General features: G+C 39.0%; 2 protein-coding genes across 4 annotated transcripts in view; one reads left to right on the top strand and one right to left on the bottom strand.

Annotated features, from left to right (window-relative positions):
* LOC107590586 (retinal cone rhodopsin-sensitive cGMP 3',5'-cyclic phosphodiesterase subunit gamma-like) overlaps nt 1–6,929 on the top strand; it is a 12,842-nt gene extending 5,913 nt beyond the window's left edge. The window contains exons 2-4 of one of the 2 annotated variants that reach the window (XM_016279432.1): nt 5,228–5,728; nt 6,260–6,300; nt 6,447–6,929. In XM_016279432.1, coding sequence (XP_016134918.1) covers nt 5,574–5,728; nt 6,260–6,300; nt 6,447–6,523 — 273 coding nt within the window. In that variant the 5' untranslated portion in view covers nt 5,228–5,573 and the 3' untranslated portion in view covers nt 6,524–6,929. The remainder of the gene's footprint in view (nt 1–5,227; nt 5,729–6,259; nt 6,301–6,446) is intronic. The other variant, XM_016279434.1, reaches the window with a different exon arrangement.
* Nucleotides 6,930–7,813: 884 nt separating this feature from the next.
* The window catches only part of LOC107590582 (H(+)/Cl(-) exchange transporter 7-like), a 23,472-nt gene continuing 4,750 nt past the window's right edge, over nt 7,814–26,535 (bottom strand). For both annotated transcript variants that reach the window (XM_016279426.1, XM_016279427.1), the window contains 21 exons: nt 25,627–25,759; nt 24,889–24,998; nt 24,625–24,705; nt 24,386–24,448; nt 24,218–24,301; nt 24,048–24,141; nt 23,720–23,784; nt 23,492–23,608; nt 18,752–18,806; nt 18,575–18,635; nt 17,141–17,282; nt 16,909–17,002; nt 15,827–15,999; nt 15,624–15,675; nt 15,329–15,456; nt 13,125–13,210; nt 11,996–12,128; nt 11,838–11,897; nt 11,552–11,728; nt 9,769–9,849; nt 7,814–8,973 (listed from right to left, as the gene is read on the bottom strand). In XM_016279426.1, coding sequence (XP_016134912.1) covers nt 8,887–8,973; nt 9,769–9,849; nt 11,552–11,728; nt 11,838–11,897; nt 11,996–12,128; nt 13,125–13,210; nt 15,329–15,456; nt 15,624–15,675; nt 15,827–15,999; nt 16,909–17,002; nt 17,141–17,282; nt 18,575–18,635; nt 18,752–18,806; nt 23,492–23,608; nt 23,720–23,784; nt 24,048–24,141; nt 24,218–24,301; nt 24,386–24,448; nt 24,625–24,705; nt 24,889–24,998; nt 25,627–25,759 — 2,076 coding nt within the window. In that variant the 3' untranslated portion in view covers nt 7,814–8,886. The remainder of the gene's footprint in view (nt 8,974–9,768; nt 9,850–11,551; nt 11,729–11,837; nt 11,898–11,995; nt 12,129–13,124; nt 13,211–15,328; nt 15,457–15,623; nt 15,676–15,826; nt 16,000–16,908; nt 17,003–17,140; nt 17,283–18,574; nt 18,636–18,751; nt 18,807–23,491; nt 23,609–23,719; nt 23,785–24,047; nt 24,142–24,217; nt 24,302–24,385; nt 24,449–24,624; nt 24,706–24,888; nt 24,999–25,626; nt 25,760–26,535) is intronic.

Genomic DNA, 26,535 nt, shown 5'->3' with positions numbered 1-26,535 from the left:
CTTTTTGGGACTTATTTTTCGGCAGGCCATCCATTTGAGCCGTTTAAGTCTGTCAGATAACTTTGAAACCTTAAGCAGTTTTTTGGTAATCCTATCCTCTCTTAGAGGACTAAGGATCTGCAGGCTCTGTCAGCTCCTCTTGTATGGACTTTGCCCCTGGTTAAGTCTTACTGCTTCCTAGGCCTAGTTAATCCTAAGGCTGCTTTGACTCCGTTTTGCTTTAAGCAAGTGGTTGGAGGCTTTCTCCCCTGCTATGTGGGGTCAGATAGTGACTATACCTCTAGCCTATGAGGCGCGTGGTGTGACTTCGCCTCTAGAGGTGCGTGCTCATTCTACGAGAGCAATGGCTTCTTCTCAGGCTCTTTTTAAAGGGCCTTTGATGGGAGATGTCTGTGCTGTGGCAGGTTATTCCTCTCCTAGCACTTTCATCAAGTTCTACTTGTCTGGACGTGAGGATGGCTCTTGGCTCCCGGGTCTCTTCCATTTGAGCAGGCTATCTTAGGTACGTCAGGCGAGATGGTATAGCGTTCCCATAGCGATGACGACATCGCAGCATTGAAGTGAGCCTATTAGAGGGAACATCTCGGTTACGTATGTAACCTTGGTTCCCTGAAGGACTGACAACACGGCTGTGGTCTTAACATGGATTGTCAAGAGAGGATTACGCTCTCACCCCTGTGCAGGTTGGTGAGATGTGTTCTTCTTTGGATGCAGACCGGGTTCCTGTCGATCAGAGCAGTTCATGTCCTGGGTCACCTGAACTCAGGAGTGGACTTACTCTTGAGACAGAGTTTGGAGGCTGGAGAATGGAGATTGCACCCTCAGGTGGTTAGTCTCATATGGCAGAGGTTTGGCCGAGCGGAAGTGGACTTGTTTGCTAAAAAATAGAGCATGCGCATTGCCTGCTCTGGTTTCCTTGTCTCCTCCGTCGCCTCTGGGTGTGGACACTATTTTGGGGATTTGACGCCCAAGAATGGCCCAGGACCAGTCTTATGCCTTCCAGTCGACCCGTTTGCTCCCAAACGATTCTGTTCAGTGTAAGGTTGGTCAGAGTGAACGTCTGTTTTTGGTGGTGCCGTTTTGGCCCACTCATACGTGGTTCTCAGAATTGGTCAGTCTGTTAGCCGGCCCCCTTGGGAGGTTCCCCTCAGACACGACCTGCTGACTCAGGTTCGAGGCATGATTTGGACATCCCCATCAGGATTTTTGGAACTAATGGGTGTGACCCCTGAGCAGAGCTGAAATGTTTTCCGGTCTCTTGGCAGAGATTACCGACACTATTCTTAATACTAGAGCTCCCTCCATGAGACGCTGTATGCCCTTAAGTGGATACAATCTGCTGGTTTCCCGTTTCATGCAGGGACGAGACGGCTTAGGCCTTTCCGCCCAGCACAGATTCCTTTTTGGGACTTATTTTTTCGGTTGGAAGGCCTAGCAGGCCATCCATTTGAGCCGTTTAAGTCTGTCAGATAACTTTGAAACCTTAAGCAGTTTTTTGGTAATCCTATCCTCTCTTAGAGGACTAAGGATCTGCAGGCTCTGTCAGCTCCTCTTGTATGGACTTTGCCCCTGGTTAAGTCTTACTGCTTCCTAGGCCTAGTTAATCCTAAGGCTGCTTTGACTCCGTTTTGCTTTAAGCAAGTGGTTGGAGGCTTTCTCCCCTGCTATGTGGGGTCAGATAGTGACTATACCTCTAGCCTATGAGGCGCGTGGTGTGACTTCGCCTCTAGAGGTGCGTGCTCATTCTACGAGAGCAATGGCTTCTTCTCAGGCTCTTTTTAAAGGGCCTTTGATGGGAGATGTCTGTGCTGTGGCAGGTTATTCCTCTCCTAGCACTTTCATCAAGTTCTACTTGTCTGGACGTGAGGATGGCTCTTGGCTCCCGGGTCTCTTCCATTTGAGCAGGCTATCTTAGGTACGTCAGGCGAGATGGTATAGCGTTCCCATAGCGATGACGACATCGCAGCATTGAAGTGAGCCTATTAGAGGGAACATCTCGGTTACGTATGTAACCTTGGTTCCCTGAATAGGGAACGAGATGCTGCGATGCTGGCCATTCCGTACCTTCGATAGCACTTCCTTTCGTTATAGTGTAAAATCTGATGAAATAGCGTGCAGCACGCATATATGAGCATACGTGACGTATGCTTGGGGCGGTGCTAAGCGCTATTGGCCAATAAATTGGCGTGATGGTATAAGGGCTTCAGACATTCGTCACACCGGAGGTGTTCCCATAGCGATGACGTCATCGCAGCATCTCGGTCCCTATTCAGGGAACCAAGGTTATATACGTAACGGAGATGTTTTCGCAAGTTATTACACATGCACATGAATTATTATGTATGTAAATATGTATGTTACAATTATGAAAACGTTTTTATAATAAATTGCTGACAGTACAATTTACTGTACTGGACTCTACTGGACAATGATGTAATCTGCAGAATTTACCCTTCAATTGTGAGACTACAGTGTTTCCCATACATTGAGTGCAGGTGTTTTTATATCACTGTATTTCTGAAGGAAACCGACTGTCTTCAGAAAATTGGATGTCATTTTCATTTAATCTTGCATGTAATGTCTGATAAAGCAATGTTTTTTCACTGCAATTCATGTTATAATGTTAGAATTCAATAACAATAAAAAATAATACATATGCACTTTTCTGTACATAGTAAATGCAGTTATTTTTAAGCGTTTGTAGACATCCTATCTAAAACGTGATTTAGCCAAAAAAAAACAACAACAACAATAACGTTTAATGTTAGAATTAAATAACAATAAAAAATAATACATATGCACTTTTCTGTACATAATAAATGCAGTTATTTTTAAGCGGTTGTCGGTTCTTAGCCAAAAAAAAACAACAACAACAATAACGTTACCACTCTAATATGTCTTGCCATATCCGTGCGTGCAAAGGTTCTGTTCAATCCTCTTGTTCAATATTCTCTGGGTCTGAATCCGGCTCAAATTGATATGGCCATCCTTAAAGGCGTCATATGATGCGATTTCAATTTTTCCTTTCTCTTTGGAGTGTTACAAGCTCTTGGTGCATAAAGAAGATCTGTAAAGTTGCAAAGACTAAAGTCCCAAAGAGATATTCTTTATAAAAGTTAAGAGTTAACCACACCTACCTAAAACGGCTCGTTCTAACACTCCCCCTCATATCAACCTCATTATGTGGGAAGATTTGCATAACGCCGCCCAAATGTTCACGCAAAGAAAGAAGGCGTAACTTTTATTCTCGCTGTAGTATTGTTGCTGCCGCCATGTCCTGAAGATGCTGTGTGCTTCGTTGTGAAAGCGAAACTGCTTTGTTTGGTCTTCCAAAAGAGGATGATATCTGCTTCGTCATGCCTGGAGCTGATCTGTGCTGGTCGCTGAGGAAATACATCAACTTAGTGCTGCTCAGCTCACGCTGGCCCGCCGCCTCAGTTCACGCTGGCCCGCTGCCGGCTGTTCTGACTTACAGTCTTTAAGTACGTTTTCATTTAAAGGATTTGCCACTGATGATTCAAACGCGAATTTTGAGCAGTGTGGAGTAACGTTAGTGCTTTTTTGTCATTTCTGATCACAAATGTAGACATGGTTTTGTTTACGTGGCGCGATGCAATGCAACACATAAAAATACAGTATACGTCATTATAATCCGTAATTATGTCCCCACTGGATGCAACAAATGTCTCGTTTGTAATGGGTTTTCATGTTTTTTGTCTTGTCGCTCCGGGAGACGGCATCAACAGTATTGTGAGGGGCGTAACATTTCATTCTCACTCTTGAGGTATTCGGCCAATCACAACACACTGGATAGCTGGCCAATCAGAGCACACCTCGCTTTTCAGACCGATGAGCTTTGTAAAAATCGACTCGTTTCAAAAAGGCGGGTCATAGAGGAGAAACAATAATGTACAGTATGTGGAAAATAATGTGTTTTTTTAAACCTTAAACCACATAAACACATTTCATTACACCAAATACACAAAATAATGTTCTTTTTAGCAGCATCATATGACCCCTTTAACTAAACCGGAGTAGACGGAATTTGCTGCTTTGGCAAGGGGTGGGGCAGTACTGAAACACCGTCTAAGCTGTTCGCCAATTACAACGCACTGGGACAGCTAACCAATCACATCACATTTCATTTTTCGGAAGGCGGGCCTTCATCAAACCCGAAACTAATCGAGCCGTTTGTGCCAGAATGGGGAGAAAGGTATTGTAATAATGTAAATTATGTAAAAAACATAATGAGAGCATGTTCTAGTACACCCCCAAAACAAATTAAAGACAAATTAAAGACATTGTAAAAGAGCATAATAGGGCCCCTTTAATATCTGCTTGTATCACTTTATCTTTTTTTTAGAACGTTGTTTGTGTATTTATATCTGCTGACTGCTGCTAATAATAATAATAATTGTTACTCTCTTAAGTCAACACTAACTATCTAACACAGAAATACAATCAGGCACTGATTACGCATTCTCACTTTTATGCCACTGCCACAGAAGACTCTCTGCAGATCTCTGAACTACACTTTAGGAGCTCCATGAGATTTAGTCAATCCACACCTGCGGGGAATGGTGGGTAATTCAGAGTGCAGTTAACTTTGACCCAAAGTGACCCAGAGCACGCTGTGAACGGGAGATGGAGGACTTTGACCTTTCAAAGGTTTTTTTTAGCTTTAAAAGTCAGTCCTTTTTATTGTTGTACCACTTCATATGTAATCCGTAAAGGCTGCCTGATGATATTTTACCTGTTGGCCTGAATTCCTCTTCTTTTTAAAAAAGCAGGTGTTGAACATGTCACTCATATCCCAGTTCTACATTTGACATCTGTCTCTGTGTGACATGATTTTCTTAATGGTGCTCAAACCTCCAACATCAGTCACAATCTTTATGTCAGGGACTTAATTTTAAGTACATTAGTGCGTAACGTAGCTCATGCCATGCTGAACGTCAGCAACCCTGGTCCATATGAAGTGCAGATAATACTGTTGTCTTTTTCACTTCGATGTTGACATGTTGTGTGTTAAATACTGCAGGGATTCAATCACCATTTCAAAATTAATTAAGTTTTTATTTTTTATATTTGTTTGTTTAGATAGATAGATAGAAGAATGTATAAACTCCTTACATAGGAGCTTATACCGCCATCCAAGGGTAGGTCTAATGTCATTATCAAAGTTGTTGACCACATAAGATTTTGTCTTCATTTATTTCCTCTGCAGAAGCCATGAATGAAACATACGTTCTATCTAGTCCATGACAGACTGTCCAGGTGTACTGAAGTAAAGATTTCTCAATGAAGGCCAGTTTGTGTTTTCAGAATCCAGTGAGTGATCTTGGGCTTTTACCTGAGTTAACCTGCAACACATTGCTGCTATGTCATTGTGCCAATCTGTCAGGATTTGTTGTTGACCCATTGACACAAACATAGGCCAGCCTCACTGTATTTAAGTCGGCTTTCCTCAACTGCAAGGAGAGATACTGACGTTGAACAAGAAGTCGTCTACAAACACTAGAGCCCACAAGAACCTGACTTTTGGAAAAAATCTGATAGAGACGCTGTATTGGATGAGCTCAGGAAATAGCTGCGACAGTCTCAGCGACTCATCCATAGGCCTGATAAGAGTGGTAGGACCAACAACACCCAGAAGAGGACCACCTAAATTCAAACAGAGAATGCCAAGACAATTCAAAAGCAAACCTCCCAAGAAGGGAGTCAAAGGGTGAGTAGACGACATTTAAATCTGATTGATCTCTCTATACCAGGGGTGTCAAACTCAATTCCTGGAGGGCCGGAGCCCTGTAGAGTTTTATTCCAACACAAATACCATGTAGTTTTCAGATAAGCCTGAAGGACTTGATTAGTTGGATCAGGTATGTTTAATTAAGGTTGATTCTAAACTCTGCAGGGTTCCGGCCCTCCAGGAATTGAGTTTGACACCCCTGCTCTATACACTTTTAAAAACAAAGGTAAAAGTAAAGGCATCTTTGGTTCCATGAAGAACCTTTAACATCGATGAAAGCTTTCCATTCCACAAAAGGTTCTTTATAGTGGAAAAAGGTTCTTTAGATTTTTTAAATGTTTTTCACATTAAGAGAAAAATGGTTATTTTAAGAACTGTTCACTGAAAGGTTCTTTGGGGAACCAAAAATGGTTCTTCTACTGTGAACTCCTCTTTTGGAATCTTTATTTTTAAGAGTATGTTAGGAAATAAACTTAATTTTTGGATCAATTTCTTCTCTTCTTTAATTAGATTTGGAGATGAGATCCTAGGAATGGACTGTCTTGGCACTGGTGAGAACAACCCTTGGAACATTGCTTATGTAGTGATCAAATACTGTGTTGTGTTATATGCTAAACCTCTTACTCTTGCAAACTGATTTTTTTCTCATTGTCTGGCTCATTGCTGTTCTTCATCTGCCAACAACTTTCATGCACAGACATCACCGTGGTGTGTTCGTGGGAAGCCTTTAGCCAACTGGAGTTGCACGAACTCGCCCAGTATGGTATTATTTGAAACGGGCGACAGGAAGATGTGCCACCTGGACTTGTTTAGTGGAGGGATGCTGCAAACTGACACTTGCGCCATTGCCTTGATACTCTGCTGCAAACAGTTGAGTTGTATAGACGCCAACCCACCAGCCTATGAATGAACAATACATATAGGCCTAATGTAGTGATTATTGAGATGCAGGAGATATAGGATGATATAAAGTTGTAGGATGTGGAACAATGTGGGATTTGATTTATCTGTTTGGGTTCTTTTCTACAGCACATAACCAAAATACTTATTTTCAATATCTATTTTATTTGTGTTATATTTGGACTTTTTTAGCAGATGTACTCTGAGAGGAGAGGCTTTATTAGCTGTTTAAAGGGGTCATATGATGCGATTAAAATTTTTCTTTTCTCTTTGGAGTGTTACAAGCTCTTGGAGCATAAAGAAGATCTGTAAAGTTGCAAAGACTAAAGTCTCAAATCCAAAGAGATATTCTTTATAAAAGTTAAGAGTCAACCACGCCTACCTAAAACGACACGTTCTAACACGCCCCCACATGTCTACATCACGATGTGGGAAGATTTGCATAACGCCGCCCAAATGTTCACGCAAAGAAAGGCGTAACTTTTATTCTCACTGTAGTATTGTTGTTGCCGCCGCCGTCATGTCGTGAAGGCGCTGTGTGTTTCGTTGTGAAAGCGAAATTACTTTGTTTGGCTTTCCGAAAGAGGACGATATCCAAAAGAGAAGCGATATACGCTTCGTCATGCCTGGAGCTGATCCGTGCTGGTCGCTGAAGAAATACATCAACTTCACGCTGTGGATCGCCGGATCGGCTTTCACCGTGGACGAAGCAGAGTCCAGCCCGGGGTCGTCACATGTGGTTGCCGCAAGCCCGCCGGACGCTCCTTCGTCGAATCCGCCGGCCGTGCCATTCTCAAGGCCGCCCGGCTCTGCTCACTCAAGGCTGTTGGCCGCTGCTCACTCTAGCCCACCGTGTGTTTCGTTGTGAAAGCGAAACTACTTTGTTTGGCCTTCCAAAAGAGGACATGACTAGAAATCAGTGGTTAAGTTGTATTTACAACACTGTTCCAGAACAGTTCAACCCAAATATTCAGATGTGTCCAGCGCATTTGTGTTTTCTGATCCTGGTAGTGTAGCCTACAATGCCGGCTGTTCTGACTCACAGACTGTAAGTACGTTTTTTTTATATTTAAAGAATTTGCCACTGACGATTCAAATGTGAGTTTTGAGCAGTGTAGAATAGCACTTGTTGTTTGTCATTTCTCCGATCACCAATGAATATACACATTCAAGAAATACAGGGTTGGACTAAAAATATTGACCCGTCTTGCACTACACAGATGTTTATCCAAATCAACTATGATTATCTGAGAGAATTACTAAAGATTCATGAATTGCTGATTCATAGCTTTATTAGTTCACAAAGTTTTTCTTTTTTTAATCCAAATCAAAAACGATATTAAAATTAGAGATCATCAGAGAGGAAGACATCGATCAATAAAAACAAAAAAAGTTGGCTTTAAACAATGAAGCGGAGAGCCTACAAGTCAAACTTTTTAGCACACAAACAAAACAAGATGTCATGTTTATACGCTTCATCTGATGTTCAGTTAAAGAACGTTTGGCAATTATTTTAGCATAATTCTTTCACTGCTCAAAACTGGGATTTATATGTTCATTTTAATGTATAGATTTTCACAGAAAACAAATGCAGCTCGAGGCTGAAAATTCACATTGTGTGTAGACAAACTACCCTCAGAAAATGTACTGCATAAAACCACTAGCTAGTTTTAAACTCGTACCAAAACTTGCCAATGCCAAGAGGCATGTGAAAACTAGGATTTATGCATTTAATTTCAGGGCCTGATCTACCCTAACAGATTTAATACCAATTAAATTTATAAATCAAGACGGAAACATTTAAAAATCCTAAACAGCCCTAGGTAAACCAGAATGTAATGAACCATATTTGCATGTCTGTAACAATATAATATGTAGTAGTCTGTATTAAGTGCACATTACCAATAGGTTTCTTAATGCTACAAATGCTACTTAAAGCTCATCTACTCTAAAATATAATTGTAATAAATAAACAGTCACAGTGCAAAACTAACATAATGTGCTCATCCGCTGTATTTATACAGTAAAAATAAATGCATAACTAACTGTGATAAAGGAGCGAAAATGCATTTTTCAAATAATCAAGCCCTTAAAATACTGAACGTCAGACAAATTGTGCATGTTGCAGGTTTGTGTTTGGCATCTTTGACATGAGAAAGACTCTGACCAGCCCCTGAGTTTTTAAGGTCCAAAGCTGGTGCTCTGAAGGCAGGGTCCAGGGTGAACATGATGACCAATCATGTTTGAGCCAGGTGAAGCTCCTCCAGACCATCTTTACCCACGTGGTAGCGGGCAAGATCCTTCCTGGTTACCAGTCCCACAACCTTCACATCCAAAGCACAGGGAATTCGAAACTGATTACCTTACTGGGAACGAGCAATATTCTGAACGATATTTGGCAAATTTTGACTGATGCAATAAGCTGTTAATTATTTAGTTGTTATTACAGATAACCGGTAAATGGTCAATATTCAAGTTTCTTAATAATAGCTTAACATTTTTTTTAAAATAAATATACATTATTTTATAGCACTTTTCATTTAGTAAATTTAAAGTGCAATATAACAGACATAAAAAAAACTATATTTTCCAATATCAATAAATATTTATATCAATATAAAAGCAACTTTAAAAAGATGTGTCTTGACTCACCTTTAAAAAATATTAATACATGAAGACTGTCTAAATTTAATTAGTACACAATTCCAGTTTTTGGGTATTTAAAATTATTTAAAAAATTTTTTAAATAAATAAATATAATCATTTAAATGCTGCAAGTAAATTTAGTAATACCACCATTAAAATGTGCACTATAAAAAAATGAATATTCATTCTGAGATTTGGTAAAGATTAGACATTTGACAGTTTATTAAATTATTAGTATTTTTGAAGATTAACTTTAAGAGAGTGTTAGATGACAGAAAGATTAATGTAAAACTAGAGGAAATGAACACGCAAAATGAAAAATATAATACTGATCAATAACGATCAATAAAAATCTTTAATATCTGCCAACAATCATTAATAATACTACTAGTATAGTGCTAATATTTTGTCAATCCCTAAAGATTAGCTGCAAGTTAAAAGCAGTAACTGAACCACAATAGTGATACACTTACCCTGTTCTCATTATCAACCACCACCAGATGTCTCAGTCCTAGCGCCCGGAACAATTTAAACACACGGGGGAGTGAAGTCTCCTGAAAAGAAACATCAAAGACTAGGGCTGTGTATCACCAGGAAAGTCACGATACGGTATGCATCACGATACAGCGGCCACGATACGATACATATCACGATACGGGAGTGCACTAAATTTCACCTCAGCAGAATTTAGTAAAACAGCTGTTTATTAAACACTGCATACTATAGAGCCATTTCTAACTATTGGCAGAGCAGGCAGTTGACCTCTGCATTATGAAGGGCCTTCATAAGTGTACCATATAGGTTATGGCATATGTTTCATGTTTACATTGGGCACTCCCCACCAGGTACAATATTCTGATTGTTTGCATCTTGTTTTTAAGCCCATAAATAATAATGTACTCATTCTAATAAATTTATATTGTAATGTACTTATTCTAATATATTTTTTAAAAATCATATTTACATTGCTGGTAGGTTATCATTGCACAAATTAACACACTCTCTATGTTTAAAAAATAAAAATGAGAAGAGTTCTAATCTCAACTAATGCGCTGTCTTCTGTATTTAACGCACACACACGCTCAGTCACTCACACAGATCACGTTGCGGCCACACTCAGACTTTCAGGAAAAAACTTTTTAGCGCTGCCCCGCAATTTTATCAATAAAATAGCTTAATCGCTCAAGAGCTACATTATCTTTCTCAACAAGGAGCTGGTAACATCATTGTTTCTAAAGCAATTAAAGCCAAAGATTCACTGTGAATAGAGAAACGCGGCAAAACGGTGGTAATTCATTCATACACAGCCTCTCTCTCTCTCTCTCATAAATGAACACTTGATAAATTACACTTTTCTGAGAATAGAATATTGAAGTGGAGATCGCTAAACTGCAAGCTTACCAGTGTTTTCAGAAAGCAAGTTGTGTTCCTCTGCAGCCAGATTAAACCTTTAGAAACCTCGCACTTTTCTAAAGCAATTAAAGCCACAGCTTCACTGTGAATAGAGAAACGCGGCAAAACGGTGGTAATTCATTCATACACAGCCTCTCTCTCTCTCTCTCATAAATGAACACTTGATAAATTACACTTTTCTGAGAATAGAATATTGAAGTGGAGATCGCTAAACTGCAAGCTTACCAGTGTTTTCAGAAAGCAAGTGCAAGTTTATCCACAGTGGAGAGAGAGCGCGTGCACATGGTTGCCAGGTTGACAAAGATAAGTAGCACACTTAACAGATATTTCCGTATTGCGCAAGTGGGAAGCTCTGTTTCGGGGATTATGTTTCTTTATATCAGGCAACACAGTTGTGTTCCTCTGCAGCCAGATTAAACCTTTAGAAACCTTGCACTTTTCTACTCAATTTTAAACGGTGTTCTTGTATTCAAATTAAGCACGGTCCACTGCTGCACATGTGCCACAATATCGATACAGGACCAGCTGTATCGATACTCGTATCGTCAAATCCCTGTGCCATCGTATCGATGTATCGAACACAGCACTATCAAAGACTAGACAGTTAATACTGCAGATGATTAAACCACATGCTAACTAAAATACACTTCCTGATGGTAGTTTTTACAGTTAATTTGTAAATGTCATGCAAGGATTGTTGCGAGTTATTTCAAATGGGTGTGGCAGCGGCGTTCTATTTAAAGCTCTGATCGTTATGGCATTATAAATTTCCCATAAACTTACCTAAATGGCATATAAATACAAAAATACTGTCAGTAGCCGGTTGTTGGCCTGTTAACTGACCTGAGGCACAGTGTATGGGGTCGGGTTCATGAACTCAGTGAGGTCCATCATGCACTCCCTCTCATCCTGAGAGACGTGGATGGACTGGATGGGGGGGAAACGTGGATATGCATCTCTGAAGTCCTTCAGCTGTAGCTTCCTTTGGCTGAGACGTGAAGACGCCCTTTCCACAAACACCTGAGACACAGACAGAGGGCTGAACTATTATAATCTGCTGTAGTAACAGTATTTCCTGACCAATGAGGATTAAAGTCCAACCAAAGTATCATAATTCAGTTTTTCAGACCTTATGTTTGAGAAGAACAATGAGCTGTGAGCGAAGAATAAGTCCACAGATTTTTCCTGGCTGTGGAAAGAAGACAAGCAAGTTTTAGATTTGATTAAAACTGAAATATGCTAGTAGGAATGACAGGACCCGAGGTCGTGTTTTCATGGTTATGTCACCTCATCGTTCTCACTAGTATGGGCGACCACTGGGAAGCCGTTGTGAATGGTGGATGTGTTGCTAAGAACATCCACAATTCTCCCCACTTTCTCCACTCTGTTGAAGCAGGTGACCGGAGAGCTCATGACCTCTCTGTGGTGAAAACATCAACATGCAAATGACATTCACTTTATTATTTATATAATATTGTAATACTTATTAATATTTTGAATGATCTTTTATTTTGTAATTTTGTATGTGCTTTTATTATTATTTTTTAAATTTCTAATTATAAAAATAGAAACATAAAACATAAAAAAAAATTATTTCATTGATATTTATTTCAGTTTTAGTTATTTTACTTTAACAATTTCAGTAACTTCAGCTTATTTTATTTCAGTTAGTTGCCAAGGCAACATTTATCATTTTCTTTAAAGTTTTGTAAGTTTTTAATAGAATATTATACTTTATTTTATTTCAATTAATGAAAACAATTTTAATAGTTTTAGTAAACTATAACACTATTGCATTACACTATTGGTTGACTAATATATTGCCATATAATTCTGTTTGGCTGATATGAGTTGGAAGCGGGACTATTATTTTGACAGTGCTGAGAACGCATGCGCTCAGTGTCACAGGAGCAATCATTCTCCATCTTCATTAGTTTACAGACTTCATCAGTTCTGTCTAATAATTGAAAGGTAAATACTATAATACTTTTCACATATACTGTAGACATTCAGCAAATATGCATTTTAAAAGAGTAGTTCACTTCCAGAATGAAAATTCTGTCATCATTTACTCACCCTCCACTTGTTCCAAACCTGTGCACCATTGACTTCCATAGCAGGAAAAAAAATACTATGGAAGTCAATGGTGCCCATCAACTGTTCAGATACTAACATTTTTCAAAATATCTTCTTTGGTGTTCAACAGAAGAAAGAAACTCATACAGGTTTGGAACAAGTGGAGCCAGTGATTATATGTAACATTTTATATTTGCTTTATTCTCTTTTATCTGAAACAGGAGTTACAATTAAATGTAATGTTGCATGGTTGTATGAATTCCCTGGAACCCCAGACTAAGAGTCAGTACTGAGAAGTTCAAAGCATCATATGACATGTAAGGCTGATGGATGTGGTTACCTGGCTGTCAGCCAATGAGAAGTAGGAGGAGCATCCCAGTGGAGGAAAGGAACACTCTGCAGCTTAATATGGATGTCATACAGGCCCTACGAACAACAAAAACCAGTCAGACAATGCACACATGTGCTTCGTGCTCTAATAACACAAAACAAAAATTACATGCATGATGACTAAAAGACACCCTTAAAAAAACACACACACACACACAGATCAAAAACTCCAGGAAAGACAGATCACCAGTTCTCAGGAGACAAAAACAGCCATGCCAGGTATTTTCAGGAGTTAAAGCAAAAAACAATCTTGAGCCTGAACTTTTTTCCGGGGGCAGGGCAAGAGGGGTGGATGGGGCAGCACATGCAAAGCATGCAATGACTGTGGCAACTTTAACATTTGGAAGGATACTATGGCAAAGTTATTGCTTTCCTTATTCAAACCGATTTTTTTTCATGAATATATGGTTGACCTGAAAAATGAAAGCTATATCATACACTTGGAAAATTAAGAGCTATATCACTGCTTATCGACCCTAGAGGTGTGACAATACACTTAGCTCACGAGATGAGACAAAATACAGATACTTGGTTCATTAGAACAAGACAATATTTTAATACTACTTTAAATAAATTTTCAATGACAAAATATTTGTCTTTTAATTACAACAAGTAAAACAATGCAGTTGTGTTTTGAAATATTTTAACTAATCTAGGGCTGTAACTAATAATTATTTTGGTAATCAAGTAATCTACTGATTATTTTGACAATTGAGTAATCTGATATTTTTAGTAACAAACAGGCCTAAGTGAAAACCAGGCTTTAGTATGACTATTTATATATAAACTAATGATGAGGCAATAATGATTGGCCTTAAATAAAATATCAAAACCAAGTAGTTACATGGTTTTATTGAACAACACTGTTGAAATACATAATGTAATATGCCTATACATATAATATGAACATAATCAACTTAAGTACATAATGTATTATAACAAATACCTGCAGAGGGCGCCAAGCGTGATTAAACGATGTTTAAATCCATTTAATTTTAATATTTGGCCACATGCAAACTCAGAAACTTTTATTTTGAAATTGCGATACAATAAATGGCATATTTAGAAAAAGGTTGATGTCACAATTAAAAGAACCAAAGACTTAAACTACTTCAGTCTGTGTGCATTGAACTTATTTAATACACGAGTTTCACAATTTGAGTTGAATTACTGAAATAAATGAACTTTTCCACGACATTCTAATTTATTGAGATGCACCTGTATTCTACTGTGTTGTCAAAGGTTTAAATGATTAATGTTACAAATCTAGTGAGATAATGCACACAGTATTCCCAGTTGAATGTTAAGCAATTAAAATTCACAGCATATGCAGAGGACGAGTTTAGCCCCTTTCACACATACAGTCTTTACCATTAAGAGATCATGTGTGAACAGGACCTTGAACTTTAACTTGAAGAGCAGTGAATGGGAGAGTACCACAAATACATTTTTTTGCATTCCCAATTGCTCAAATAGCAAAAGAAAAACTCCACGATAGTGTTTTCGTGACTTTCAATAAAAGGAAAAAAATTGAGAGACGGCAGTCAGAAGAGAGAACGATGTCAACTTTACCATCCCTCCCACAGACGCTGCATTAGAAACACCCTCGCATTAGCGTTAACTGTTTTTTTTGTAATTTGATGCAAATTTGATATAATACAAAGAATAGTGTTATAAATGTACATACATTTAAAAAAAATACAAATATGAAAAACTTTCGAGGACTTACGATACTGATGACCGTTAAACGCGTCATCACAGTCTTGTGAAAAGGGTCCATTGGATACTACAGTATTATGCGCGTCTCATGTTTATAAAAGCAAAACATTCTGATTGGCTAGTAATGTTAGTTTGGTTGAGAGTGAAAGCTGTGCTCAACTCATACCATTGGTATGCGAACTCATGGACTCGAAAGTGATAAACAAGGTTTTTATTTTATTTTTTTAATGTAGGATTATTTACACTGATAAGCTACTACTAAATATTGTTGAAACTTAATTTTCTGTAAAGTTGCTTTGCAACGATTTATATCGTAAAAAGTGCTATACAAATAAACTTGAATTTAATTGAAATTTATTTTCCGCAGCCAAACGCTGCACGCCGGATATCCGGCACGGTGCCGGAGAACTTTAAGCCCTGTATTTTGCTTCTCACCTCTATAAAGTAATCCCCCACAATCTTGGCAGTCATCAGCACAAGCATGATGGGAAAGCCATAGGTCACGTTCCCGGTGGCTTCTATCATGATTACGGTGAGACTGAGTGTCATTCTGACAATGCCACCTGTCAGATTAACACAACAAAACCATGCTTGTTACTGCTGACATGTACTTCCTTCACAGAAATGCAGTTAGGAGAACTATTATAAACCATAAAACAGCATTCCTGCTGCCTTTTCTTAAAGAATGTCTAGTTGACACTAACATGACACAAAAACATCAATAACTCACCAAGCTGGGCCGCAGCACCTATAAGAGCATATTTCCCAGGATCCGCCCAAATCTATCAGTTAAGAAAACATGTCAGCAGCACAATACAGCTAATCTTTCTTCATTTAGCTCTATTTCTCTTAAATTGGTAGTTTAAGATTAATTCAAATGTAGCTGAAAAAAAAAAAGGTGTTGGAAGCAGAGAAGTAGAAAGCTGTACTTACTGATTGGCTGGAAGCAATGAAAGACAGAAGGATCCCAAATAGTCGGCCCCAGGCTGCTCCAATGAGCAGAGATGGGATGAACACTCCTGCTGACACGGTCAGACCATACGTCCAGACAGCCAGGAAGAAATATGCCAGAGTGAAGACCCCCAAAGTCACAGGGTTGTAAGTTCCTGAGTGAGATATATTCCCAGTAAAATTACAATATTAAAAACAAAACTAGATTGCAGTAGGCCTTCAAAAATTATGGCCAGCCTGGTTAGAAGGAATGACTTTAGATTGGGACTGATGTCTTAATAATAGGCTGTCCATTTTTTGTTTGAAGATTGTTTGGTTTTTCTATTCCATTGCTCTACTTTTCCACTGTTTTTCTCAGTCTAGATGGATGCGTTTATACCCTAATAAGTGAAGCTAAAACACTGTTGGAGCATTACCTTGGATGAGAGTATCTTCTACATGCCCCAAATGTACATGTAAAAGACATTAATACACAACCCTGCACAATCTGTAGTAAAGTAAACATCTGTTTTTAGCATACTATTAAGCATTCCAGCTCTAGGGGGCAGTATGAGGCCACTAGCAGAGACATACTATTAAAAACCATATTAAATACATAATGTAAATAAAATATTAATCATATTTAAAAAATCATATAATTATAATTTTAGGAAATAATTTAATAATATATTACATTATAATGAATTAACAACTTGCCATATTTAAAGACCAAAAATGGTCATGATAAACTTTGGCCACTTGTTATTTGTGATTTTTCTTGTTTCAATCCAGTGGCTGTGGATTGACTCTTGTGCACTCTGGGAAAGCAATCAAAGATGGCTTCTCTCCAGAGCGTAGAAAGATTTTAGCTGCCTGTCAGCTGGCCTGCTTCCAGCTTGTAACTCTAAATCTGCTTTGACAAGACACATGCATGCAAACATACAGGCTAAAAAACATGCAGATACACCACATAGCAACTGAAGAAGTGTTTGAAGGCTTGATGTTTCGATTGCAGGTTCGATAAGATGTCCACACACGTTCCCAAACCCGTCAACACCCAACCACTCCCTCAGTGAGACACACACCTGGAGGGTTGTGGAACAGACTCCTCACACTGCGCTCAGGGGTGTTGAAGAAGGCGGTGGCCATGGAATTATATTCACCATCAGCACAGAAGAGCTGTAAACAAATACAAATTTGTATAACAAATCGCGCTTCTGTTCGGCATTTCAGACTATGTTCTGATCCAAGATCAGTTCAGCTTAGCAATTTATCATTTAAGCAAACATCTTGAAAGCCCAGGAAGTATATAAACACCTGTAAGGGATATTCCTCAGCTTTGTCCTGTCCCAGTGGCTGGCAGTCATTGGAGAAATAGATCATAGCAAAGGAAACAGTAGCGGTCACCGCGGCAACCAGCATAGCCTCCATCACCTGCAGGCACGGCCGGTGGATGTACCTGAGACATAACACAGCATGTGAAAATCTTAGAAGCCAATGCCTTTTTTGTGTCAAAATAGAAGAAAGAAAGAAAGAAAGAATGATTGTAGCATGTTTTTCTGTCAATATGGGGTGCTGTGTGTACATTAATGAGGAAAAAAAATAACTTAAATGATTTTAGCAAATGGCTGCAATATAACAAAGAGTGAAAAATTTAAGGGGGTCTGAATACTTTCCGTACCCACTGTACATACACTATCATTCAACAAAATTAAATATATATATATACATACACTACCATTCAACAAAATTTAAAATATATATATACATACACTACCATTCAAAAGTTTGGGGTCGGGTCGGCAAGATTTTTTAAAATGTTTTTTTTATGCTCACCAAGGCTGCATTTATTCAAGGGGGAAAAAAACAATAAAAAGCAATATTCTTAAATATTATTACAATTTAAAATAATGTGTTTCCTATTTGAATATATTTAAAAAATCTAATTTTACAAAAGTAAATCATTAAAAAAGCTGAATTTTCAGCATCATTACTCCAGCCTTAAGTGTCACATGATCCTTCAGAAATCATTCTAATATGATGATCTGGTGTTCAGGAAACATTTCTTATTATTATTAATGTTGAAAACAGTTTTGCTGCTTAATATTTTTCTGGAAACATTATATTTTTTTCAGTATTCTTTGATGAATAGATAGTTTAGACGAACATCATTTACATGAAATAGAATTATTTTGCAACTTTGTCTTTGTTGTCACTTTTGTTTAATTTCTTATCAAAAAACTGACTGATCTTACTAAAACTGAACATATTAATATTGGTGCCACATTTAAAAATAAAATGTTTGTTAATGTTATACTCAATACTACTTTTTCAAAAAATTATTTTGTGTTTTCAGTATCATATTCTCACTTTCCATTAAATGCATTACAACAATGGCAACTCTCTTCCTTTACTTGTTGGACTCAATTTAACATGCGGGCGTAACCCAGAAAATTGTCACATGACAAGTGATTGATGTGTAAAAGTCTTCAGACACATTCCATCTGCTTCTGCTCCGTAATACACCTGTTCAGTGACAAAACCTACAAATCTGATCAGTCATTTAGCAAACTGTCTAACCTACTGTCAAAAAAAAAATTCAAATGGACAAAATACAGATTAGACGCATTGAACCAATAGTAGTTTTTCCCGTTATACAAAATTAAGATTTTTCCAAAAAACGATTTGGCCCTAAATGAACGCCATACATATTACACATGGCCTTCCCTATTTAATAGCTTGCAATCCTACCTTATTCTGAAAATTGTTAGCCAATAATTGATGATATTGAACAATGCTCCAAGCACCCCTCCTGGAAAATGAAAGGGAAAAAAAGAGAAATAATTCAAAGCTACATCCTTTCATTTTAATTTTGTAAACAAGATTATTATAATGTTTTATGCAAGGACAAAGTGACGTTCCCCTCACCTAAAGCTCCCATGATAATGAAGAGAGGAATTTCATATAAATTATACTGTACACTCTAAAAAAAAAAAAAACACACACATCAAATTTAGTTCAGCAATGTTGTGACTAATATAGCTACAATCAAAAATTTTTCTTTCTTGTGATATTTTGGACAGCTTCAAGTAGGGGTGCTCCGATCAGGATTTTTGAGGCCGATCACCGATTGGCGATCACAGAAAGCAGTATCTGCCGATACGATCCCCGATACCGATCTTTTTGACCTAAATGTTTGATCATGCAGTGCATTTTTGTTTTTACAATTGTGCAATCGTTGCACAATAGCTTAGCACAAGCATGATTTCGTGAGCTATATCTGAGGCAGCCTTTTACTCCAGTATAATTTCACACATACTCCGTTTGCAGTGCATATGCAGTACATGTGCGGTATGTAAGTGGTGCAGAAGCAGCAGGTGCTCATTGCACTTTCACAGAGGAGTCCGATCCATGGAGTTTACCACAAACACAACATCTATCCATTATTTCGATTTCAAATTCAAACATTGTTACTGAAAATGCTTTTTTAGCACTGTGATTCTTTTTTTTTTTTTTTTTTACACAGTACAGTAATACAATCTTTCATAGAAGTGTTTAAACAATAAATATAAGCAACACATTCAATGCTTTTACATTTGCATTACCTTCTAGATTTGTATATTAATTTGCTCAAGCAAATGGCAAAACATTTAAACTACAAACTTTCTAAATTAAAACTTACCATTGACAGAAACAGTCAGCTCTACTGCCTTTACCTTTGCATTTAAATCTTTATTACAAGCAATCCTGCAGTTCATAAAGAACTTTGTTTTCCTGCCTCCACGAGTGCCATCTATTGCCTTGTTTATCTAAAGGTGCTCTTTTCCTTTAAACCAAGCCAAACAGCCATATGTGTCGACTATGAAACACAGTACACTTTAATTATATGCATTTATGGTGTAATTACTACATTTCCATGTCTATCCATGTTCATATTTACCGAAAACAATGTGCTTTCACTTTAATTCAGCGCATGTATGCAGCACATACAGCAACTCTATCTCTGCACTGCTGCAAATGCAGTGCACCTCTCCTGGAACATACTGCCGGACCGCAACCGCGTGCAGTGTGAATGCTTTCCGTTAACATGAGCGCAGAAAAAATATGCACTGCAAACGGAGTAATGTGAACCTGGCATTATGTTTGTGCGCTTCGAGTGTGCATGAGCGCAGTCTTCATGAGAGCACGCAAGCTTTAAACAGTTTAAACGCTGGCAATAATTAAAAAGAAATGCAATTTATGAACTTTAGTGATGATGCGACACTGCTCGATTGTGCAAGTGATAGTCTCGCGTAGCCAGACCTTCACACTGACGGCTGAAGGTCTCAAATCCATGGCAGCTTTCATTGGCCAAGGCCCGTCCATGAGGCCGTTTGACCGACATGTCATACAACCAATCACAGTTCGTTTCGTTTCAGCGTCACGTTTCGGGGCGTGGAAACGTCGCCACAATAACAGACCGTGTGTAAAACTCTCTGACATATTTTAAAGATTCTGTGCAGCAAACTTTTAATATTCCACACAGTTTTGAAAATCCAGCGTTTAGTTGATCCTGATAAGCGCTCATCGTCACAGTTGTAAACACGACGGCGTTCTTCTTTTGTGAGGGGGTTTGGCGTCACGGCATCTTTGTTTCCAGGTGGAACCTTATAGAACGCGACACACGTCTCCCGGAAATCCTGTATAATTCAACCAATCCGACGACACCTTCGAAACTCCTGAAGTGTTTCCACTTTTATGTGCCATATGCATCAGACGTTTAGCCAACGTTACGTGGGCGTGACGTCTGAGGCTGAGACTATGCAAGTGACAATTCCTGTGTCAACTGTGCAGCTGGCTTATAGTGCAGACGCGATGTGATTTGAAGCCATTTGCGCATTTTGAGAGGGAAAGACAGAGCGCGCGCAGTGATTCACTCACGCTGTTTGTAAAATTATGTCTGATGTAAGAAAAGTAGGCTGTATGCTGTATAACTGTGTTGCCACTTGCTTGAGCAATTTATTATACAACCCTAGAAGTCAAATGCATGAATAATACGTTGTTTATATTTATTGAGTTTAAACTAATCCATCTATTGCCTTGTTTATCTAAAGGTGCTCTTTTCCTTTAAACCAAGCCAAACAGCCATATGTGTCGACTATGAAACACAGTACACTTTAATTATATGCATTTATGGTGTAATTACTACATTTCCATGTCTATCCATGTTCATATTTACCGAAAACAATGTGCTTTCACTTTAATTCAGCGCATGTATGCAGCACATACAGCAACTCTATCTCTGCACTGCTGCAAATGCAGTGCACCTCTCCTGGAACATACTGCCGGACCGCAACCGCGTGCAGTGTGAATGCTTTCCGTTAACATGAGCGCAGAAAAAATATGCACTGCAAACGGAGTAATGTGAACCTGGCATTATGTTTGTGCGCTTCGAGTGTGCATGAGCGCAGTCTTCATGAGAGCACGCAAGCTTTAAACAGTTTAAACGCTGGCAATAATTAAAAAGAAATGCAATTTATGAACTTTAGTGATGATGCGACACTGCTCGATTGTGCAAGTGATAGTCTCGCGTAGCCAGACCTTCACACTGACGGCTGAAGGTCTCAAATCCATGGCAGCTTTCATTGGCCAAGGCCCGTCCATGAGGCCGTTTGACCGACATGTCATACAACCAATCACAGTTCGTTTCGTTTCAGCGTCACGTTTCGGGGCGTGGAAACGTCGCCACAATAACAGACCGTGTGTAAAACTCTCTGACATATTTTAAAGATTCTGTGCAGCAAACTTTTAATATTCCACACAGTTTTGAAAATCCAGCGTTTAGTTGATCCTGATAAGCGCTCATCGTCACAGTTGTAAACACGACGGCGTTCTTCTTTTGTGAGGGGGTTTGGCGTCACGGCATCTTTGTTTCCAGGTGGAACCTTATAGAACGCGACACACGTCTCCCGGAAATCCTGTATAATTCAACCAATCCGACGACACCTTCGAAACTCCTGAAGTGTTTCCACTTTTATGTGCCATATGCATCAGACGTTTAGCCAACGTTACGTGGGCGTGACGTCTGAGGCTGAGACTATGCAAGTGACAATTCCTGTGTCAACTGTGCAGCTGGCTTATAGTGCAGACGCGATGTGATTTGAAGCCATTTGCGCATTTTGAGAGGGAAAGACAGAGCGCGCGCAGTGATTCACTCACGCTGTTTGTAAAATTATGTCTGATGTAAGAAAAGTAGGCTGTATGCTGTATAACTGTGTTGCCACTTGCTTGAGCAATTTATTATACAACCCTAGAAGTCAAATGCATGAATAATACGTTGTTTATATTTATTGAGTTTAAACTAATGTCTATGAAAGATTGTTACTGTACTGTGATAAAAGAGTATCACAAATGCTGAAAAAGCTTTTTATTTTTTTACATGATTTGAAATCAAAATAATGGATAAATGTTGTGTTTGTGGCCTAAACAGCCGCGGATAAGTAACGGACTGCAAACGCATCCTGTGTGAAAGCACAATGAGTGTGTGCTGCTTCTGCACCACATACATAACGCTGCATTCACACTGCAGACGGAGTATGTGTGAAACAGGCGTGAGGCGGTGCCACTGCATTTCGTGCCAAACCTCTCACGGCAGGCGCGTCATCAGCCTTTATAGAGACCGCCGATCAAACATCCCAAAGCGATTATCGGCCGATAGTGATCGGTAGCCAATCAATCGGAGCACACCTAGCTTCAAGGAGAAGGGTATAACTGCAGCCTGGAGATCTCCAAATGGGGACGGGAACTCCAAAACGGGGTGGGAGCTCCAAAATAGGGCGTGGCTTCCTCCCATTGACAGACAGGCACATGACACGCATGCTCAGTGCAAACTCCGCCCCACAGCTGATTCTAAAGTTTTTATTGGTTGTGTCAATTAAATTGTTGATTTCCTACACTATGCTACAAAAAATGCTAACCCCTAAACCTACCCCACACCTGACCATAACCTTAACCAGTGAAATTGATTGCACGGCGAGATTGGCGCTGAATAGCGTGGTAAAGAAATTTGCAGTTCAGGAGATAAACAGTTTATGATTATGCAATATGAGACTGTTCCGTAACTCCCCAACCGAACCTCACCGGACAATGGCACCTTTTTAGTTACACCCAGCATCACTACCCCCTCCGATGCCCCCGTTGCTTGGAACAAAGCGATAGAGTAAAATCTTTCCCCTGCGCTGGGACGGCTCGCCGGGGAGAGCTCGTGGGTGATTCCCGTTTATATCATGAAGCAGAGGTTCAAACTCCAGTCCGAACACCACTGGCCACGAGCTTTGGGCTCTGCTCCCATACAGAATATTTATTTATATAGCATATTTTATTTTAGATCAACTAGAAACAATGTTTAATTTATAAATGAAAGTCAATAACAATTGGCCGAAGCCAGAGCCAATGGTGAAAGTCTTTGCGAGAAGAGACCCCGCCCCATTTTGGAGGTTTTGCCCACTTTTGGAGTTCACACCCCATTTTGGAGATCTCCGGTCTGCAGTTATACCTGCTTGGCTTCAAGGGTCAATTCCACTTTAACAGATTTTCCTTTCAAATCTCTGTGCGGTGTAAAAACATTGGTAGCTAAAAAGAGAAAGAGACCTTGTCAGAGTAACTGAAGAAGATAGAGACAGAACTTACATCACTGTCAAAGCGGCCAAAGTTAATGAGACCGGGGCTGGACAGTTCTCCGGGCTTCCCATGGTAAATACTCAGGAAAAAGTTCAGTGTGAAGGTGGAGACCATTGAAGCAAAGAACTAAATCAAAAGCAAAGCAGGATCAGGGGTTCAAACAGCTGACCTTTGAAACTGAGTGAAACAGACAGTGCTCTTTAATAAGGAGCCAAACTATTAATCACAATCACTCACAATTCTCCATGTCAACAACTGGTTCCAGAAAGACGCGCCTTCCTCTAAACTGAACAGAACCCCACCTGTGCCAAAAACCACAATGAATCAAAGATGGTCCTGAACAATCTTATCCAAGAATCAATTCAGTGCAGTTCAACAGTCGTTGAGCTTTTATTCAGAGGACCAAATGATGGATTTTCACTTATAGCTACAACTCAGTCGTGTATCAGCTACTGTAATATGCTTTAACAATATAATAATAACATATTTGGCACTAGCTTTGCATAACTTGCTTCTATCCCATGTAAAAATATGGATATTTGAAATTATTTTCTGCATGTCTCACCAACAGGGGCTCCAAAGGCAGCGGAAACTCCAGCCGCTGCTCCTGCCGAGACAAAGTCTCTTTTCTCTGTGTCCCTGCGGAAATACTCAAATATCTGCAGGGACAGAAACGTGACGTTAGGCTCTGTTTACTGTAAGATTCAAGCAGACCTAACAGTACAGAAAACTGACCTTAAAATCTTTTTTCAGTGAAGTGCTTCTTCCTTGAGATACTCCTGCAGCCATCACTGCTCCCGAGTGAATCATGGGCCCTTCCTGTGAGAGGAGAGCAGCTGTTGAGTCCATCAGTTAGCTTTCAATAAGTCCCATTAACCCCAGTTGATGGTTTTAATATTGTACCTTTCCAACAGCGAGACCTCCAGCAACTGAGCAGATCACACCAAAGACCTTTATCACCAAAGTCTGTGGACATAGATAAAAATTTAAATTTTATAATTGAAAAATATCTATTTATCTTATATAGATAAATAGATATTTACATCTATGATACCTATATATTTTTTACACCTTTTTGTTCAGTTAAAAATCAAGCTACCTTGTTTGTCTTATAGAGAAGTTTATGCTATGAAAGGCATCACCTTTAGTCGAACAACACGAGGGATTTTCACTCCATTCAGGAAACATTTTATTTGAGGGATTCCACTTCCTGCGGCAATGGGCTGTGAGAAAACAGACTGAATTTTTAATAATGTTCAAAGTAAAATAATACACAACTACTTACTAAACACTACACAGTACACAATGTACTCTACCAATCAAAGTTTGTTTTTTTTAATGGTTAAAGTCTCTTATGCTCACAGCTTAAACCACAGAAATCTCATTCTGACAAAGAAAACACTCACCTCTACAAAAGCAACAGCGATAGCGCCAAACATCACGAAAGCAGAGTTCAGCACTGCCCAAAGTATAAGAGAGATGGACAGGCCACCAAGCTCTGTGTACTTCTCAATGTCTGAACGCCTAGATTAAGAAACTCTGAAGCCAGTGAGAAATAAATAACACACAATCACACTTAATTAAACTGAAGAAAACTCTATGCAATTAAATGAAGCCTTTTCATTAAATAAGTTGATTTGTCTAACTGTACTTTAGCACAGTATTAAAAATATGAGCTATATTATTACATGCCTAATAATACCATGAATAAAATGTGTGTCTTTGTACCAAACATTGGCTACTGATAAAGAAAAAAGAAAGAAAAATACTATTTTAATTTTGTTGAGTGCTAAATTAAATAAACTACATGAACAGACGATATTAGATAAAAAAAATAATAATAATAATAATGCTCAATTTTCATTCCGTCCATGTTGGTCTGGATCTGGATTGCCATGCAGCCGTTTACGGACAAATTATTCATGTAGTAACAATGGAAATAGATTAAACAAACTTTCACAATGTGTTAACACATGTAAACTGATTGCATGAAATGAAATTATGTTTTGAAAACTTGTTCACAAACTGCAGTGTATCGGCTCATTTTAATTAACGAAGAAGTAAAACATTTTTTGGCATGCTTTACATAAGAAACTGATTATATTAGAAGGTTGTAAAATAGATGAATGACAGAGAAAGGATACTCTGTTTGACTGCAAAGTACTTATAACCAGCTAATTTCTCCACAGCAATGTCTATCATGCATGCGATTAGACCAGTGAGAAACCCAATCAGACCGCAGATCACCCATCTCCTGATCTCCAGACATCTGAAACCCTACAATTACAATAAATAAACATAAAAGTGTTAATTAGAGGTCGACTGATTGATCGGCCAGCCGATTAATCGGCCGATTTTTGGCATTTTCTAATTAATCGGCAATGGCCGATTGTACTGCAAATTAGGCCGATTTATAAGCAAGCGCATCTGCGGGCAGCGAAGCGTTGTTGCGGAACGCCGGAGAGGAGAATCTCTCTCTGGCTGCGTGAGAGATGGAGCAACTCACACTCTGCAGCCGCTTCTTGTTCACAGTTTCAGCTAATGATGGCAGGGCAAAACAGACCGTTTCGAAAGCGCAATTACGTTTTACCCTACTAGAATTGATGCCGGAAAGTTATCATATTCATAAGCGCAACAAGTAATTTGCATGTGAAAGTAGAAACACATGCAGTTCAGACGAAACTTCTGGGCTGATTATAACGTGCACGTTAACTTTCCTCCTGAAATGTGTAGGTCCGACAATAGCCTCCACGATGTCATCACTCGTGGCCAGCGCACTCTTAAGTAGTTATGAGCAGCAGGCTGTGTAATATGTGTGAACTCTTTTATTTATGTTATCTCTTGGCCATTTGACTTATAGCAGTGTCCAGTGTTTCCCATACATTGAGTTATTACCTCGTTGAATAAACGGATCACTGCACGTTTCAAAATTAAAATACAGCGTGGGTGTTTTATATGAATGTATCTTTGAAAAGAACCGACCGTTTTCAGAAAAGCTTTGGTGTCATTTTAATTTTGTCTTTCCTGTAATGCCTGATAAAGTAGCGTTTGTG

Source organism: Sinocyclocheilus grahami, unplaced genomic scaffold, assembly GCF_001515645.1.
Source record: "Sinocyclocheilus grahami isolate Dianchi unplaced genomic scaffold, SAMN03320097.WGS_v1.1 scaffold130.1, whole genome shotgun sequence".
Classification (NCBI taxonomy): Eukaryota; Metazoa; Chordata; class Actinopteri; order Cypriniformes; family Cyprinidae; genus Sinocyclocheilus; species Sinocyclocheilus grahami.
The sequence above is the reverse complement of the archived record's forward strand: the minus strand, read 5'-3'. Positions and strand labels throughout refer to the sequence as shown.